The following is an 18,882-nucleotide window of genomic DNA, read 5'->3' on the forward strand; positions in this document are numbered from 1 at the left end:
CAACTTTACGAGTTTATGATTTTCAATGTTACTTAAAACAGAAGGAAATATAATTCCACAGTCATTTTGGTGCACTGGATAGAACTTGGTAAACCTGTCCTGGACGATTTGATTTTTTTTTCTTGGTTAAAAGATAAATGGTAAACAATTTAAAATTTAAATATTTAGAAGAGATCGATCCTCGGATGGATTTTGAACTTTTCATCTTTCATATATATAAAGAGCATTTTCTTAACCACTAGATCAAAGACTTATACTTTTGTTAAATTCATTCTAAACTGTTAACCTATAAAACAAGGTTTCATTCAATTGGGGTATATCAATAATGATCAATTCATGTTCATATCAATTCTACTACTTTATATATGTCCATGATTTAAATGCTTGTCTGGTGTATTTAAGATGTAGATAAAACCAGAAGGAATTTTCTGATAAATGGGCTAAGGAAGTACATAAGAAATGTTGCCCATTTAAATGGAATGCAGTGTGATTAACAAAAAAATCACGATTAGAGATTTTTGGAAATATTGTTGGAGTTGAGCTTAATTAAGGAGTTGAAACACTATTTTTCTCAATTAAAAAATATTATTGAAGAACTGAAAAAATAATTTTACAACATATCATAATATTATGCCTCAAATTCTAAGAAAATATAATTAATTTTCAGAAACATTGAAGAAGGGCCTTGTGGGCCCTCCTTATCTCAATAAAGCTCCATCTCCTGTGTACCGGAAAATGATAAAGTTTATTATCAAACTCATTTAATGAAACAAAGTATACAAGACTGTGTCAAAAACTTGAGTATTATAAATCAGTTATTCTATAAAGATTCTATTCTTTCAAAGTACAATTTTATTTTAGCCTACCAACACTGGGGTTACCATCTTAAATAAAATAATAATAATAATAGTTAAAATTAAATATTTTTAGATTAAGAATCAATCTTTGATCTTGAGACTGAGGCAATGCACGGTATATGAAAGATCGCAAATTCAAAATTCAGCTGAGATAATATTGTACTACTAGAAAATATTTTTAAATTGCAACGGTTATATGTCTCCCTGGACAGTACCACAGGAGTACTCCTAGCCGAACCAAATTTACTTTGGAACCTATTTTAATAATCAGAGGCTCTGCTTTGAGATTCGTGTCAGATTAAAACGGACAGCTCGGATCTCATTCTACACGGTCGATCAGAGATTGTACTGGATCAGAATTCATTGCATATATATGGCAGATGGTGTTTGCTGCGCCTGCACATGAAAACATCTGCCTCAAGAAATTTCAAGATGAACTATATATCACAGATAAATAGCATCCTATGGAGTATGGATGGAAATATGGAATAATAAAGAGGTAAACAACAAGGCAAATTCAACTATTCAAGAACCATGCCAAAATATGCTACCAGAAGATAGCAAATCTGGATTGCAGAAACCCACATAAATTCGGCAGTGTAAAAGTTTGTATTCGGTCAGAAAGTGTCTAATATGAAATTAAGAAACTACACGGAAGGATACGTACCTAGCCAACCCTAACCTTGCACTCCGTTCCAAAATATCAGAACTCTGCTTTCTTTGTTCTTTCCTCCCTTATAAATGTTGTATGACATAAATTAAACTCTGCTAGGCTGCTAGCTCTGCTAGCCTTGTTTCAATACATATTTTATTAGGAACATTTTTTTTTCATCTACCCTGATTCATTAAAAATTTACAATTAAAACATGAGGACAAAATTATTGGTTTGAATCATGGTAATTTGAGATTAGAAGTAAATTTCGCTGATCTCAAAAGACGGTGTGTATATTAAGATCTGGCCTTTATTGCAGCGGAAAAGGCAACAAGTTGCGCTTGATGTATAGTTGTATAAAGCGATTTATTATGGTTAAATTAAGAAATAGTATTTGTTCAGGAAAGAGCATCCAATACATAAACTAATAGGAAAAAATAAATTCAGGATATGGAAGCATAAAGAAGTAATAACACCAAAACCAGGCCCCTGAACCACTGTCACACTGACATTGTCTAATATGGACATGGCCCACCAAATTGCCTCCAAATCTACCGATTGTTCTCAGGCATGTCATCATCTATGTAACGGGTCGGGTTGATCCAGTGCGATACCCTAACATAGTGACAAATGAATTATTCAAGTTCAGTTCGGCGAGGTCAAAAATTTGTGATTCGGAAATAATTCGGGTATAATTCGAGAATAATTCGGAATTATTTGGACCAGATATCTCAGTCCTGCAAGGGAGCAAAAAAAAATGTTCTAGGAAAAATTCGAGAATAATTCGTAAAATTCGAGAAAAATCCATAAAATTCGCGAATTACTCAGATTTAATTCAGTCAACCGAATAATTCGACGTTCGGTTCGACATCACCAAAAAAACGAATTATTCAGGTTTAATTTGCGAATCTTGTGACTATGTGCCCTACCGTGTAGAATGAGATTTGCATCATCCATTTTATTCTGACACAAATCTCAAAGGGACCCCTATAATTCAAATACACACCAACATAATCTTAGCTCGGCCGAAAGTCACCCTGACGGGTCACAGTCCTGATTTGCACGATTTGATTATAATATATATAGTTTAAATCTTGCAAATTATGAACTATAATTTCCAAATAAAATTATAATGTTGCACTTCAACATCATATGTTTATAAATTATTTTTATGTTTTCAAAGTTCAAACAGTTAATCCGAACCGTTCAACATGATATCCATAATAAAATGTACTTGGAGACCAAATTTTACATTTTTTGGAAGTTTTTACTATTTTTAAGGTAAGTAGAAAATTATTATTTTTTATATTTCAGAATCTACTGAATCAATGAATTTTTTATTTGCCTTAAAAAATTGTAAAAAACATTCAAAAAATATAAAATTTGGTCTTCAAGTATATTTTATTACAGATGTCATGTTAAACAGTTTGAATTGATCATTTGGACTTTGAAAACGTAAAAATGACTTATAAACATATGATGTTGAAGTAACTATACAATTATATTAGTCAGACTCTGTTACTGGAGATATTTTTTATGTTGTAGTTTACATATGTTAAAAGTTCATAAAGCTTGAGGTGGTGTGAGTTGTTGATTGTTTTGGTGCATTTGAAAGAATTATTGGTTTTGATGTGTGTCATTAATTTATGTCTAATAACATGCTAAGCACATTGGTGTCATCTTCTTTAGTACATAAACAATTCTCTCATCACACATTGTTTAATAAGTTCAACATGCTTAGGAGACCGAGTGACAACACATTCATATACGAAGACTGGCCTTGCATTTGATTATTTTTTATCCACTTTTGTTGCAATTAGAATGATAGAGAGAGGAGAGAGAGAGAGCGGGAAGATCAAACTTTCTATGGGCACTGTAAGCCAACATATTCAGCTAAAAATTCTTTTTTCATGTAATTATCATCGAGTGAGACTGTATTTTGTATGTACATTTTTTATACAACAACCGTCGTTGAATGTGCTTCAATTTTCATTCAGTGCGCATTTTGATAGAAATCCAACGCTTGCTGTATCGAAATACATTATATAGGTGTACATTGCAAAATACCGTAACCTCACTCAAATATTAATATTAAATCCAATAAAAGCCTAATTAGTAACTCTTTTATTAATAAACGAATAAAAATAAAAAATATTTTTTTCTTAATTTTAAATTCAATATTATTAACACGTTCATGTTTTATCTTTTATAAGTGATATGAAAATTTTAATGGTAAATTAACAGTACATAGATATTACAAAACATTATTAATAGATAATTGTTATGAATAAATTATTAATGTGGATGTCCATAACTCCTAACATTCATTCTCCACTTACCCCACTACTATTGGAATTCATATCCCACTCCCATTGGAATTCATTTTTACATTTATTCTTGTAATTAATTTAGATAGTTTTTCATTCACAATTTGTGGCTTATAAATAGAGCATTTGTAATCTTGTATTGTATACATATATGAGAAATATATGAATAAATATATTGTCATCTTTTTTCTCTCTATCTTGTTTATTCTTCTTTATGCTTGTTCATCTTTATTTTATAACACGTTATCAGCACGAGAGCTCTACTAGTTGAAGATTCGATGTAACTTTGATATATTTTATTTAAATTCCATTTAAATAAATAATGCTTATAGTAAGTAATTGTTAAATGGAATAAGTTATCAATTTATGTACATTTATTTTTAAGATTTTTAGTGTGGTTCATATAATTTTAGAAGAAGTGCAATTTCTTTTAATCTTCCGAAATAAGATTTAAAGAAATCTTCCTAAGAAGATATATATGATATAGAAAAATTAATTTGAGAAGATTTTAATAAATCTTCCTGAAGAAAATTTATATGATGTACAAATTTTGTATGATGATTATTTTATTTCTCTCAATAATTTAATCTTCTTGAAGAAGATTTCAAGAAATATAATTTATGCAAGAAGATTTTAAGAAATTTTTCTGAAGAAAAGTCGAAGAAAATTTATATCATGCGCAAGTTTTACATGATGTTCATACTAATTTTTCATCCAACAATTTAATCTTCCTGGAGAAGATTCAAAAATATTATGAGTTGATTTATTCTCTTTCTGATTGAACTATATAATGAGTTGTTGAACAAAATATTCTACTTAGTTCTACTCCATTCCCTAAAGTGAATGTGCTATTATGGACAAACTCGTCATGTGAACAAAATTGAGGTTATCATTATGGTGATAATTCCACAAACATATATTTCCACCCGAAGTGGAAATATAACGAAGAAAATAATGGAAAGAACAATAAACAAGAAAATTTATATTATCATTGGTCATGTACCTGTTGTATGCCAACATACCTATAGTACACTGAAACATCATGTTCACCTACGTAAAGCATCATTAAAAAACAAATAATAGGAGAAAAAGATTGAGACAAAATTTTATTTGTGATTGTGATCTCGATCTTAACTAAATTAATATTACTCATTTAAATGGTGTTGATTTCATTAACGAAGAAATTCATATATTACATAAAGTATCATTATTATTACTTCTATCAAGTATTTCATATTAGATAAATGTCTAATCTTACCACATATGATATTATAATTTATATTGGATTTGTATATAAACAACATTTATATTTTATTTTTATTTTTTATTTTGCTTGATGTTTCGAATCTCAGTTTTTTTTTAAGAAAATAAATAACGAAAATCTTTGATCAATATATACTTATTGAAATAAAGTATATTATTATTTTGATTATATTTTTTCTTAATTATTTTTCTGTAAAAAATTTATAAAAAAATAAACATAATAACTTAGCAATATAACATATGTAAATAAAATATTTATATATGATAGAAAAAGAAAAGAAGCAACCACCAATTTTACCTTTCTATTTCTATCATTTAAATTCAGATACATTATCATTAGTGTGTATATGTACTGTACTATAATTTATTATAAGATAATACTAGCACTCACTAGTTCTAATTTACAGTAACCATCAGTATGGGTCACCAAAAGAAAAAAATGCATAAACATATACGTTTTTAATTCTATATTTTTATATATGAACAATCTATTAATTTGCATAAATGATGGAAAATTTAATATATGATGTACATTATGATGCATTAAAAAAAAGTTTCTTATTTAGTAATGCAAGAATCAAATATTAGTATTATTTTGGGTAATACACAAATTGATTAAAAAGCTCTAGAAGAGCTATTTTGTTATTACATGGAGGAATACAAATTTATATTGATGATATATTATATTATTGTAAGTCTCAAAGGAATTTGTTAAGCTTTAAAAATATCCGCCGAAATGGATATCATATTGAGACAACTAATGAAAAAAATATTGAATATATGGAAAACAATGCATATGTTTTTCCTCCGACTTGTACTACACATATATTAGTACAATTAAAGCACATGTTATTGTCAACCAGTTTTTTACATACAAGAATATGTTTATAGTTTGGCATGACCGGTTGGGCCATTCCGGATCAATAATGATGCGAAAAATAATAGAGAATTAATGTGAACATTCATCAAAGAACCAGAAGATTCTTTAATCTGATGAATTTCTATGTGTTAATTTTATTTCTATAACGTATACAATATGATATTTGTGAAATATTATATCCAACATGTGAACCATTTGAATATGTTATGATTTTAATTGATGCATCAACAAGATGATCACATGTATCTCGATAAATTATATCATAAATGAAATAAGATAGAACCGAGATGAAATTGATATCAATAATATTTTTGTATATAATATAGCGTTAAACATAATAAATATTGAGGATCATGACTAGAAGTCTATTAAAGAATGTCGACAAAGAAATGATTGGCCAAAATTGAAAGGTGCAATTGAGGTAGAGTTAAATTCTCTTGAAAAATGAAAAGTTTTTGGACCTGTAGTCCTTGTACCTCAATGTATAAAACTAGTAGGATATAAATGAATATTTATGAGAAAATAAAATGAGAAAGGTGAAATTTTGAGATATACTCACTTGTGGTGGATGCAACAACTTTTTGATATATAATTAGTCTCGCAGTCCATGAAGGACTTAATTTGCACCTAATGGATATTGTTACAGCATATTTAAATGGCTCGCTTGATAATGATATTTATATGAAAATCTCAGAAAGATTTAAGATGCCTAAAGCATGTAATTTAGGTTCTCGAGAACATTATTCAGTTAAATTGAATAAATTTTTATATCGATTAAAGCAATATGGACGCATATGCTATAATCATGTAAGTGAATATTTATTGAAACATGGATATAAGAATGATACGACCTATCCATGTATTTTCATGAAAAGATATAGAAATGATTTTGTTATAATTGCAGTTTATGTTGACAATCTAAGTATCATTGGAACTCCTGAAGAGCTTCCAAAAGTAATAAATTATTTAAAAGAAGAATTTGAGATGAAAGATCTTGGGAGAACAAAATTTTGCATTGGATTGCAAATCGAACATTTAAAAATTATATTTTTATGCATCAAAAAAATTATATTGAAAGAGTGCTGAAATAATTTTATCTATTAAGCACTCCGATGGTTGTAAGATCATTAGATGTGAATAAAAATTCTTTTAGACCTCGAGAAAATGATGAAGAACTATTTGGTCCTGAAGTATCATAACTTAGTACAATATGTGCACTTATATATCTTGATAGACATACAATGCATGATATATCATTTGATGTAAATTTAGCAAGATATAGTTCTTCTCCCACGCAAAGATATTGGCATATAATTAAACATATACTCCGCTACCTATGAGAAAATTTAGCAATACACAAAAGCAAGCCGAGTATGTGTTTGGTTAAGATATGTGATTCAATACATTTGTCAGACATGTAGCTTGTTTTTTACAGAAATGATCCCGACGATCATATATGAATATAATATTGTATGTATTGCTCAATGAAAGGAATGATATATTAAAGGAGATAGAACAAAACATATTTCACCAAAATTCTTTTTCACACATGATCTCCAAAAGAATCATGTTATTAATGTTCAGCAAATCCGTTCAAGTGAAAAAATCCAACAGATTTATTCACTAAGGCGTTCCCTACTACAATATTCGAAAAGCTAGTTCGTAATATTGGAGTTCGCCAACTTAAAGATCTTGATTGATGCTGTCATGAGGGGGAGTTAATATGCACTATATTTTACTTAACCATGGTTTTTCCCACTGGATTTTCCTGGTAAGGTTGTAGTTGCGTATTTAGAAGAATATTGTACTCTTTTTCCTTCACTAGGTTTCATCCCATAGGATTTTTCCTAGGAAGGTTTTAATGAGGCACATTCTTAGGTAATGAAAATCCAAGGGGGAGTTATATGAATAAATTATTAATGTGGATGTCCATAACTCCCAACATTCATTCTCCACTAACCCCACTACTATTGGAATTCATATCCCACTGCTATTGGAATTCATTTTTACATTTATTCTTGTAATTAATTTAAATGGTTTTTCATTCACAATTTGTGGCCTATAAATAGAGTCTTTGTAATCTTGTACTGTATACATATATGAGAAATATATGAATAAAGAGATTGTTATCTTTTTTCTTTCTATCTTGTTTATTCTTCTTTATACTTGTTCATCTTTATTTTATAACAATAATATATTTTTCAAACCGTAAAACTATAAACTTGTTATTTTTTAACCTTTGAAAAGTTATTTTGAAAATATTATATAAATTCTCAAAATAAAAATCGCAGTACAAGTACAAAAAGGAATAATAAATCTTGCGGGATTTTGGAAGAAGATTGGTTGATGCTTACTCTACAATATTGTAGTATAACAATTTTGAACGCTAAATGATGGGTAATTAATTATGGATCATGTCAACAAAACTTTGTTAAAACTAATACAGATTTATTAACTAATCAAAGGATCTAATTTGCTCTGGAGTACCTCAATCAAGTCATTAAATCTGAATTAATCATGAGAATTATGACATTATTTAATAATCACGCAAGAAAAAACACATGGCTAGAGGACCTAGATATGTTCATATGCACCCTGTAAACCACCAACCCAATTTTCAAACACAGCTCTAAACAAAATTAACCAAAGAGTAGAAACAAAATTCCAAAATTTAAATATATATAACCAATCTCAACTTACTAGGACATACTGGCACTGAGACTAATACATGGTACAGCTAGCTAATTAGAGCACTTGGGTTTTATTTTGTCTCTCCATTAGTCACTACGAGACAAACTACCATTCAATAATTATCCCCACACCTACATACCATAAGCTCTTTATTTATACACATCTTGTCACATTTCATGCCCCTAATAACTAATTAATATTGCTAGATTAATATTCAATTAAGATTACAGAATCTTTGCCTCCCTGTGTAGGGGCAGAGATTCAGAGCACCGTCATGTGATCTGATTAGATGGATTATGGATATTGGATATAATCCTCGTTAACATTTTTCACAAATCAAAATGCTCTCTGTATACTTGCTGTAGCGGGTGATTAATTGAACGGCCAGGATCTCCTTTTCAAATCTAGAAAATGAATTTGGCTCCAGATATAATTGTTTAGATTGCAAGGCCTTACACAGAAATAATTATGTGGTGGCAGACTGGCAGTGCTAGTTCTCTTCTCTACCAAGACTAGCTCAAGAGATCTACGCGTGATTCATTTTCTTGCCACCCAGAAAGCACGCAGGCTGCAGGGATAGGCGTGATTTATGGACAGGACGATCTCAGCCGTCAGAAGACATCACATCATGGCCTGGCACTGTTTTAATTTATTGGACTGGAAAATCTCAGCCGTCAGAGCGCATCACATCAAGGCCTGACGCTCTATTAATTACCAGGAGGAAGCAACCGAGCAGGTTGGAGCCTTGGAGGAATCACATGCGTACTTCATCCAACGGTTCATATTGGTTTAATAAATGGACCACCAGGTACCTTTTTTTATTGATTTTTTTTTTTCTGATAAGAAACCCAGATTTCTGAGTGTATTAAACCAGACTGAAATTTAAAAAAATGGGAAAAAGCAGACAGACTTTCTCTGAAAAGCCCTTTGATATACTGCATTTTCGTAATCGCCCCCTTGATGTTTTTGTCAGACAGAACATAATGCACATTGGTTGCAATTTAGCACAATCATTCTTTAACACCGAATGAAGTACAAATCTGAAAATTTATAATGTCAAATTATGCAATCAAAAGATGTTTTCTGTAGGGAACTTGCGACAAACATCTTACAAATGGTACTGTATGTTGCACTTCTGCTCCACTGGTAGGGGCACACTGTTTGTATTTTTTTTTTTTTTTTGAATAATTCCAAAATTAAGGAACAAAACTAAAAAAGTATGACTGATATTTTTTTTCTCAAACTAAAATAATGTATGCTATTTTTAACGGGCCGATGCGCAAAGAAATTCACGAATTTTGAATAGACCACCCAAGTGGAGCAGAAAACGACAAGAGCAGCAGTGCAGTTACTGAAAAGGAGAGCTGTATTATTTTTATTTTATTTTTGAGGTGTAAAAAAAAACAAAAAACGCACAGACCCTGCAGTGCCAACGAGACTATCTTGCGCCCTCTCTCCCCAGCTCTCGTTAGCAACCAGTGTTTACTGTGGACAGCAATGATCGTCTCTAACGGCATCCACATCAAACTATTGTTAAAATGTAAAACAAAAGAAAAAAAATGTACTGAACAATGTAAAAAGTAAATTAATCCAAGACTTGGATTCACGGGTTTCTAAGCATTAAGCGCACATGGCGCACAGTGATCAGATCGATGCCAAAATGGAGATGTCCAGTTTGACTGGTCTAGAAGTAATAACGCACAGGTACACTGAGTAGATAGGTACAACATAAATTTCATAATTATAAAAGAAATTAATCTTCTCATTAAGTTAACAACAAGCAAAAATCAGAAACATTAACAAAATATTTACACGCTATTGCGAGCGGAAAAAAGATGCACCAGCCGCAAAACCAATTGGTGGTTAAAAAAAATAATAGGAAAACAAAAGGAAATTAAAAACCTTCTAAAGCCTAAAATAAATTTCGGTTAATTCTCGACCTGTTTCCCCTAAAAAAATTTCGACTCGACCCGTTATCCAAAACAGCAAACAACCATTTTCTAATCTCTTTAACCGGAAGAAACAACCTTCTCAACCCTAGTCCCTAGCCCTGGAGGCGGTTCGAGCCAGAGACGAGCCAGGTCGAACAGAGCCTGAACCGGTAAAAGAACCATCCCGATCCTTCTTCTGGGGAGAGAACAACTGCCCCAAACCAAAAACAGAACCGGATTTGGTCGAACCACGCAGAGAACAAACAGGCACATTAAGGACCGGGCTAACCCGAACCACGTTAGCCGAGTACGATCTCTCCATTCCATTCCTCGGCCGGACAGGTCTGGGACCGCCATTGAAACTCCCTGGGCTACTGGAGCTTCTTTCCAACCCTTGGAAAACAATCTTACCACTAGAGTTCATTCTCGGGCTATCAACAGACGCACCTCTGACAGGCGGGACCAGCGTCACGCTGTTATTTGACCTTCTAATTGGGCTTCGCCCCGCCCGAGCTGCTTCCAAACGAGCCCGAATCATCCTGACACGTGGCGGGATTTTGTCAGAATCTAGAGAAAGACGGGGTATATCCTGCTCGTTCCTCTCGGACGAGGAGGAAGAGGAGAGGGATAAACGGGCAGACATTGAAACAGAATCCGCATCCGAATCCCGGTGAAGTAATGGTAAGCTGAGAGCTGAATCGGATCTGGTGTTTCTGTGGATAAAATACTTTAAGGATCTTGCGGAAGTAGTAGGAATAGGGTTCGAATGAGATGTGGAGTTCTTGGAGAGGGAGGAAGGATTCCTCTGAGAAAGATCGGACTTGTTCGGGCTGTTTTGAGACTTTTTCAGACCAAGTAGCTCTCTCCAGCGGCTGGAGCAGCTTGGGGCTTTGGGAGAGAACACGTAGGGGTCGGATTCTAAGGCGATCGCCGGACAAGGACGAGATTTAATGGCATCCGGTCGTCGGATCTCAACGCAGTTGTCAACAGAGGCGCGATGTGGCCGGAGAGGGAGAAGCTTACCGTTTGAGAAAAGCTTGTCAGCTGAGATCATCTTGGCCGGATCATCATCCAGTGGAAACTCAAACTCAATGAAGTTCTTGTCAGGAGAAGGACACAGTGGCGTGGCGGGGAGAGAGGAGATCGGAGGAGAGAGGGGTGTGGTGGTGGCAGGGCCCACATTTGACGACATTTCGGTTTTGTCACTGCTGAAGGAGATTCGTGGGCTCATCCAGGGATGGGAGAGTGGGGAGCTCGGAGATGCAACTGCGGAGGCCATTGCTGTACTAATCTCCGGCGATCGTCGGAGTGTGGTGCGATTTGGAGGCTATTTTGCGAATACAGCGAAGGATAAGAGTGTGTGAGGGGGGCAGAAGAACGAATGGGACTATCCAGAGTACAACGGATCGTTATATATAAATGAAGATAGCTTTGTTTTATTTACTCTCCTCTCTTGTTTAACTAGAACTGGAGAAATATCACAGGTAAGGACTTGATCAGTTTGCTCTCCAGTTTTATGGGACCAGAATGGATATGCCGTATGTTTTGTCTCAAGGGTGCCTTCCCTCAATGGGAAACACACCTTTTAAAAAAGCATAGTTTCTATTCCCAGCTGTGATTTTTATTAATACCCTCAAACAAACAAAAAATAGTAAATATACCTAAGTTGAACAAATTTTAAAAATACTCTAACTGTCTAGCGTTTGAGCTTGTTTTACCAAATCGCTCAACATTTGAGCAGTAAGCTTATTTATTTATTTTACACGAAACCGCCCAGCGTTAGAGCGGTCAGCTACAGTAACTTTTTTTTAGAGATCTTAATATTTTCATCTAAAAATAGAAAATGAAAAATATTCAATTTTATAACAAACATTTATTTCGATATTTTTCTTAATGTTCAATTCAATGTTATAAATGAGAAATGTCAAGACAATAATCCCACGCCGCGAAACCTCTATGTAATAAATCTACTTGAAAGACAGTAAAAAATATATCAAAACATTAATTGTACACAAAATGATTGCTCGTTGTGCATTTGTGTCTCTAGTAGAACTAAGAAACTTTAAAGAAGCAAATAATGAAGAATATTGGATTTGTGCCATGCAAGAGGAACTTGCTCAATTTGTACATAATAAGGTTTGGGACTTAGTACCAAAACTAAAAGATCACATGATAATAGATACCAAATGGATCTTTAAAAATAAACGAGATGAAAATGGTAATGTGGTTAGAAATAAAGCTAGATTGGTAGCACAAGGATACACACAACAAGAGGGTATAGACTTTGATGAAACATTTGCACCCGTAGCTCGTTTAGAATTCATTCAAATGTTTTTGGCATATGTCGCTCACAAAGACTTTATCTTATACCAAATTAATGTTAAAAGTGTATTCTTGAAATGATATCTAGATGAGGAGGTTTATGTACAACAACCACCCGACTTTGTTGACCCAAATTGTCCAAATCATATTTATAAACTTACCAAAGTCCTACATGGTCTTAAACAAGCTCATAGAATAGTATGATAGACTTGGTGCATTTATAATTGATAATGGATTTAATAGAGGCAAAAATGACACTACATTGTTCACCAAAAAGAAAGGGAAGACAATCTGAATTATTCAAATCTATGTAAATGATTTATTTTTTGTTCAACTAATGCGACACTTAATGAGGAATTTTCAAATTTAATGCATAGTGAATTTGAGATGAGCAAGATGGGTGAACTCAAGTTCTTTTCGGTATTGCAAATCAAGCAATAAGGAGAATATACATTTGTAAGTCAAACCAAGTATGAAAAAGAGTTGATTAAGAAGTTTGACATGCCGGATAGCAAAACAAGTCTCATGCCTGTGGCCACCTCTGCTAATCTTGATTTGGATACAAGCAGAAAATTCGTGAATATCACTAAAATACCGAGGTATGATTAGTAGTTTACTTTATTTAACGGCTAGTAGGCCCGCTATCATGCATGCGGTATGTTTATGTTCTAGGTTTCAACCCAACTCCAAAGAATCACTTTACAAAGTCGTCAAACGAATCTTAAAATATGTAAAAGGTACATTAATTCTAGGTCTATGGTATGGTAAACAAACGACACTAGATCTTATAGGATACACTGACGCCGACTTTGCCAAAGATCGTGTCGATCGAAAGAGCACGAGTGATACATGTCAGTTCCTTTGTGGTTCCCTTATTTCTTGGTCAAGTCGTAAGCAAACCTCGGTCATGCTCTCCACCACGGAATCCGAGTATATCCCGGCCGGCAATTGTTGCACACAACTATATAGATGATTCAAACCATAAAAGACTATGAATTCAATTTTCGTAAAGTGCCTATCATGTGTTACAACACGAATACCATTAAAATATCCAAGATCTAGTGCTTCAATCCAAAACTAAATACATAGAAATAAGACATCATTTTATTATGGATCACATGGAAAAATGAGATGTTGAACTTATTTAGGTTGACAAAAAAAATCAAATAGCCGACATATTCACTAAACCTTTAAGTGCTCAACAATACAATGAACTTCGATTTAAATTGGGAATGTTATCCCTAAAAGGCTAAAATTACATTGCAACAATAATGTATAGGAGGATAGCAATCAATTAGGATCAATACATCTTTAAAAACTATGCAAGAACATTATTTTATCACTAACTATTGCAACGATTCCTTAACCATTGGAGCATAGCAATCAATTAGGATCAATACATCTTTAAAAACTATGCAAGAACATTATTTTATCACTAACCGTTGCAACGGTTCCTTAACCATTGCACAACGGTTTAAATCAAAACTCACTCCAAAAATCACAGAATTTGCCAAAGACAACCGTTACAAAAACCATTGTAACGGCAGTTAATTATTGTTTCCTGTCTAAAGCGCTAAATGTCATTTATTATTATTCTGACAATTTTCCACATTGTTGCAACGGTTCACTAACCATTGTAAAGGTTACTAGCAGCAGGCTGGCTCCTTTTAAGACTAATTTCTTACTCCTTTTGATTCATTCTCTCTTTCCATAATTTTCAACATTCCAAATTTAATCAAATTTGCTTCAAATTCTGGTGCCTTTCCTTTTTTCTTGACCTTCCATATTACACACCAATTAATTAATTTCTTTTATATAAAATTTATTGCCATATGAGAAAAGATGTGAGATCTTAATTATATCTCTTGGCTTACCTATTTATGCCCCAACTGCTTGTAGGGATTTCATGACGGTTAGATGGATGAAAAACAAAAAATTCCATCCCTCTTAATCATCTAAAACGAAACGTCTCTTTTATTCTAACTCTTATCAAATATTTATTCATACATTTTGCATACAAGACTAAAAATAATGATCTACATTTATTCAATATATTTAAATCAAGATTCAATATTTAGATCTCATACCTCATGTTAAATGTCAATTTAATGGTTAGAGAAAGTCGATTTTCTGTAAATCTTTTGAAAACCTTCACACTGTTGCCTCTAAGTGTTCACCTTGAACTAAACAATGATTAGTTCTAGATCTTGTTAGAGATCCACTAATCTATGCTTAGTGTAAAGCTAGTAACCCCTTGTTAGCCTCCAAAATTAATTTCTCAATTAATTTGCCAACCCAACTAAGTTAATCTAGAATTAACACAAGAGAGAGATGACAGAATTTTTGGTGTCTTTGTGGTAATTTTGGCCACAAAGAAGATAAGAGGGAGTGTAAAAAGTGTGTGTGAGTCACATGTGACGTGCTCCTTTTATTGAAAAAAAGTTATGGTAATTTTGGAGAGAATAAGACCAAAATTTTCCTCCTCTTTTTCATATGCAATCTCATGTCATCTTTGTGTGGCCAATCACACCATAACCAATTGTCTCATGGTGTGCCTCTCAATTATATATTCAATTCTAAATTAATTAATATTCATATTACAATAATAGTGTGATGTACATTATTATATTTATATGACATAATATTATGTTATGATACATTACATTTCATCAAATAATATATTCTTCACATATCTATTTTAATTTACACTAAGCTGTTATGACATGCAACATTTTATTTCAATATTCTTATCACATGTATTTTATTTCATATCATATGAAATATTACACACCATAAAAAATATTAAATAACCTTCTTGTTTCTTGTTTAGTTGGTATGACCTTTATCGAGAATCTATGTTAAATTGGTAATGGTGTAAAATATTTTATCACCACAAACTATAAGTGGTGTTCTAGCTACACATTATAGTCAACCAATTAACATAAATGTAATGTAACCAATTTATGTAACAAGATCGTATAGCAATGTTATGAATAACATTAATTATGTTCATTCCTTAACAAAATTTTATAAGAATAATTTTAACATTTACAATCTTGAACAAGAAGAACTTCAATAGTCTAATAGTGTTCCATCATAAAAAAAAAAAAGAGAAAAAATCTATTAATAAACAACAAAATGGTTCAAAATACTTTTTAACACTTCAAATTTCATATTTCTTATTGCTCATTTATATTTTCGAGTTCTCATTTTCTAAAAATAACGTAAGATGGCACCATCAATGACTCCCTCAAATATTCATTTCTTAGCATATGTTATTAAGAAATCATACATCCATTAATCACACATATTATTCAGTGGATTGTCTTTGACGAATTTCATTGCGAAAAATACTCTCTTTACAGAAGTTTCCCCAATAAAATCTATTCCAACTTTAGCTGAAGATAAACATGAGGATCGATGTATTATATGATTGTTGGTTTGTACCATAAATCATTCAAATTTGAGAATTTTTTAATTATGCGCATATCAATAATGAAATTCTCTAACTGATTGAAAATAGCTAAAAGACCAACACTAAATAATACTCCATAATAGAATAAAACCAACTTCCCCTACTTTTTTTAATCAAAAGCTTGAAATAAATCTCTTGAATTCACACAAGCCACACAGAGAATAAATTATAAATTTATCTCATCAATCTATTATTGAGCTATTGTAATTGTGTACCTATAATGACTCAAAATATATGTACTTGGTACCAATGAAGATGAGTAATATGAGAAGCCTGATATGTTGATGTACCTTGAAGAATAAATCTATAATCCATGTTAAGTATGTTGATTTCTTTCATTCAAAATGGGGACACCTCATCTAATAAACATGTCCTATCATCATTTATCAATGCTTACAAGCGGTCATTTGCGACTTGAACAAGAGACATCGCATTTCAATGTCTCAATATTTTTCTTATAGTACTAAAGAAAACTTAATTATTATCCCTCACACTTTTTTCATCAAGTGCAAGAAGAAAACAAAGTCAAAATATTGAATGAAAGCTTAATTGTATCCCTCGCACTTTTTTTATCAAGTGCAAGAGGAAAACAAAGTTAAAATATTGCAAGAATTTTACAAGTCGATTTGCTTCAATCTTTTGCTCTTACTATGGTATGTTTTCTCCAAAATTTAAAGCACCTCAATGGCACATGAGAAAGTAGCAATTAAGTTCAAAATGCTCCCGTAATGAGAGCCCCAATGAGTGTCACCCGGTCTTCTAACACCGAGCTCTTGATTCAACCATTTTTCAATTACAATATTGTCGCGACTTAATTATTAAAAAATCTTCATAGCTTGCTTTCTCGAAACAAATCATATCGCTTTACTAAACCTCTAAGAATATTGTAGGATTGAGTCAGAAAAACTCAATTATCATCATCATCACATCTTACTACATAAACAAGAACCAATGGACGTTAATGGGCAAAACAATGAATGTAATGTGCTGAAGGATTTTCTCTCAAGATCAAAGTTTTCAAACCATTAAACGAGCCACGTGTGTTACTTGCACCGTCAAAGCCTTTCCCTCATACTCTTGACAAACTTAAATTGAGACAAGAAAGCAAAGTACAAATTGCTTCTTTAAGAGATGAAGCACTAGTGTGAGATATTCATAATTTTATTAAATCACTCCAAGACTAAAACCACCATTTGCCCTTTATCTAAAACAACACAAGATTGATTCATTGAAATACCAACATTATTGGTTATGGCTTTTAATACTTCTTTAGCCGATTTTTTTAAAAATACCCCAAAGAAAAATTAAATTATTAATAATAACCAGGTTTTTAAAAAAAATTTAAAAATGCCCAAACCGCCAATAAATTCGGCGGTCCGGAATTTTTATTCCTAACCGCCTCAAAATTCGGCGGTCCGAGAATTTAATTATTTTTTTATTTTTTTTGTTTTGTTTTTAGGAAACTCAATTTTGCACCTCTGATTAACATAGCAAACGACCTTGAAAAATCGTGAAAATTTATCGACATGCAGTCTTGAGATGGTAGAACAAAACTGTGAAGTTTCATACAAAATCTCCGAACAGGTCATGAGATATCGGCTAACAAATATTGCCCGAACTGCTGAATATTTCATTCTCAGCCCAATTTTGCACCTCTGGTTAACATAGCAAACGACCTTGAAAAATCGTGAAAATTGATCGACATGCATTCTTGACATGGTAGAACAGGACTGTGAAGTTTCATACAAAATCTCTAAACAGGTCGTGAGATATCGGCTCTCAAATATTGCCCGAACTGCTGAATATTTCATTCTCAGCCCAATTTTGCACCTCTGGTTAACATAACAAACCACCTTCAAAAATCATGAAAATTGACCGACATGCAGTCTTGACATGGTAGAACAGGACTGTAAAGTTTCATACAAAATCTCCGAACAGGTCGTGAGATATCGGGTCTCAAATATTGCGGCACCAAACGATGTTTTTGAGACACCAAACGAAAATTTTAAACTGAATTTTTGATAAACCAAACGATTTTTTTGAAAATTCTGATGTTTTTTTGAGACACCAATCGTGAGAACAGCACTGCCAAGTTTCATGCAGAATCTCTAAACAGAACGTGAGATATAAGCTCGCAAAAATAGCCCCAACTGATGAATGTTTTATCCGGGGTCCAACTTTGCACCTCTGGTTTCCTTAGCAAAACATCTTATTTTGAAGTGTTTTTTTGTTCTTATTTTTTTAGTGTTTTTTTTTTCTAAAATTGTTTAATATTTTTTTATTGTACGAATACTATCATAAAACATAGTTCAACCCAAAACTAAAACTAAAACATAATAAAACATAATAAAACAAAATAAAACATAAAACATAATAAGCCCGATAAATCATAAAACATAATAAGCTAACTAAAAACTAAAACATAAAACATAATAAGCTAACTACAAACATAAAACATAATAAAATATAAAACACTAAATAATA

The 18,882-nt window shown here is 32.2% G+C and overlaps 1 protein-coding gene across 1 annotated transcript; it reads right to left on the reverse strand.

The window, feature by feature from the left end:
• Positions 1–10,409: 10,409 nt before the first annotated feature.
• LOC144562177 (uncharacterized) lies at positions 10,410–12,122 on the reverse strand. The gene has a single exon (XM_078311349.1). It carries the CDS (start codon positions 11,878–11,880, stop codon positions 10,708–10,710), a length of 1,173 nt encoding a protein of 390 aa, XP_078167475.1. The 5' UTR covers positions 11,881–12,122; the 3' UTR covers positions 10,410–10,707.
• Between the last annotated feature and the right edge of the window lie 6,760 nt (positions 12,123–18,882).

Source organism: Carex rostrata, chromosome 11, assembly GCF_964058835.1.
Source record: "Carex rostrata chromosome 11, lpCarRost1.2, whole genome shotgun sequence".
Classification (NCBI taxonomy): domain Eukaryota; kingdom Viridiplantae; phylum Streptophyta; class Magnoliopsida; order Poales; family Cyperaceae; genus Carex; species Carex rostrata.

Excerpts from the sequence above, each read along its gene's own strand:
- LOC144562177 (XM_078311349.1), bottom strand. The coding sequence starts at position 11,880 with ATGGCCTCCGCAGTTGCATCTCCGAGCTCCCCACTCTCCCATCCCTGG.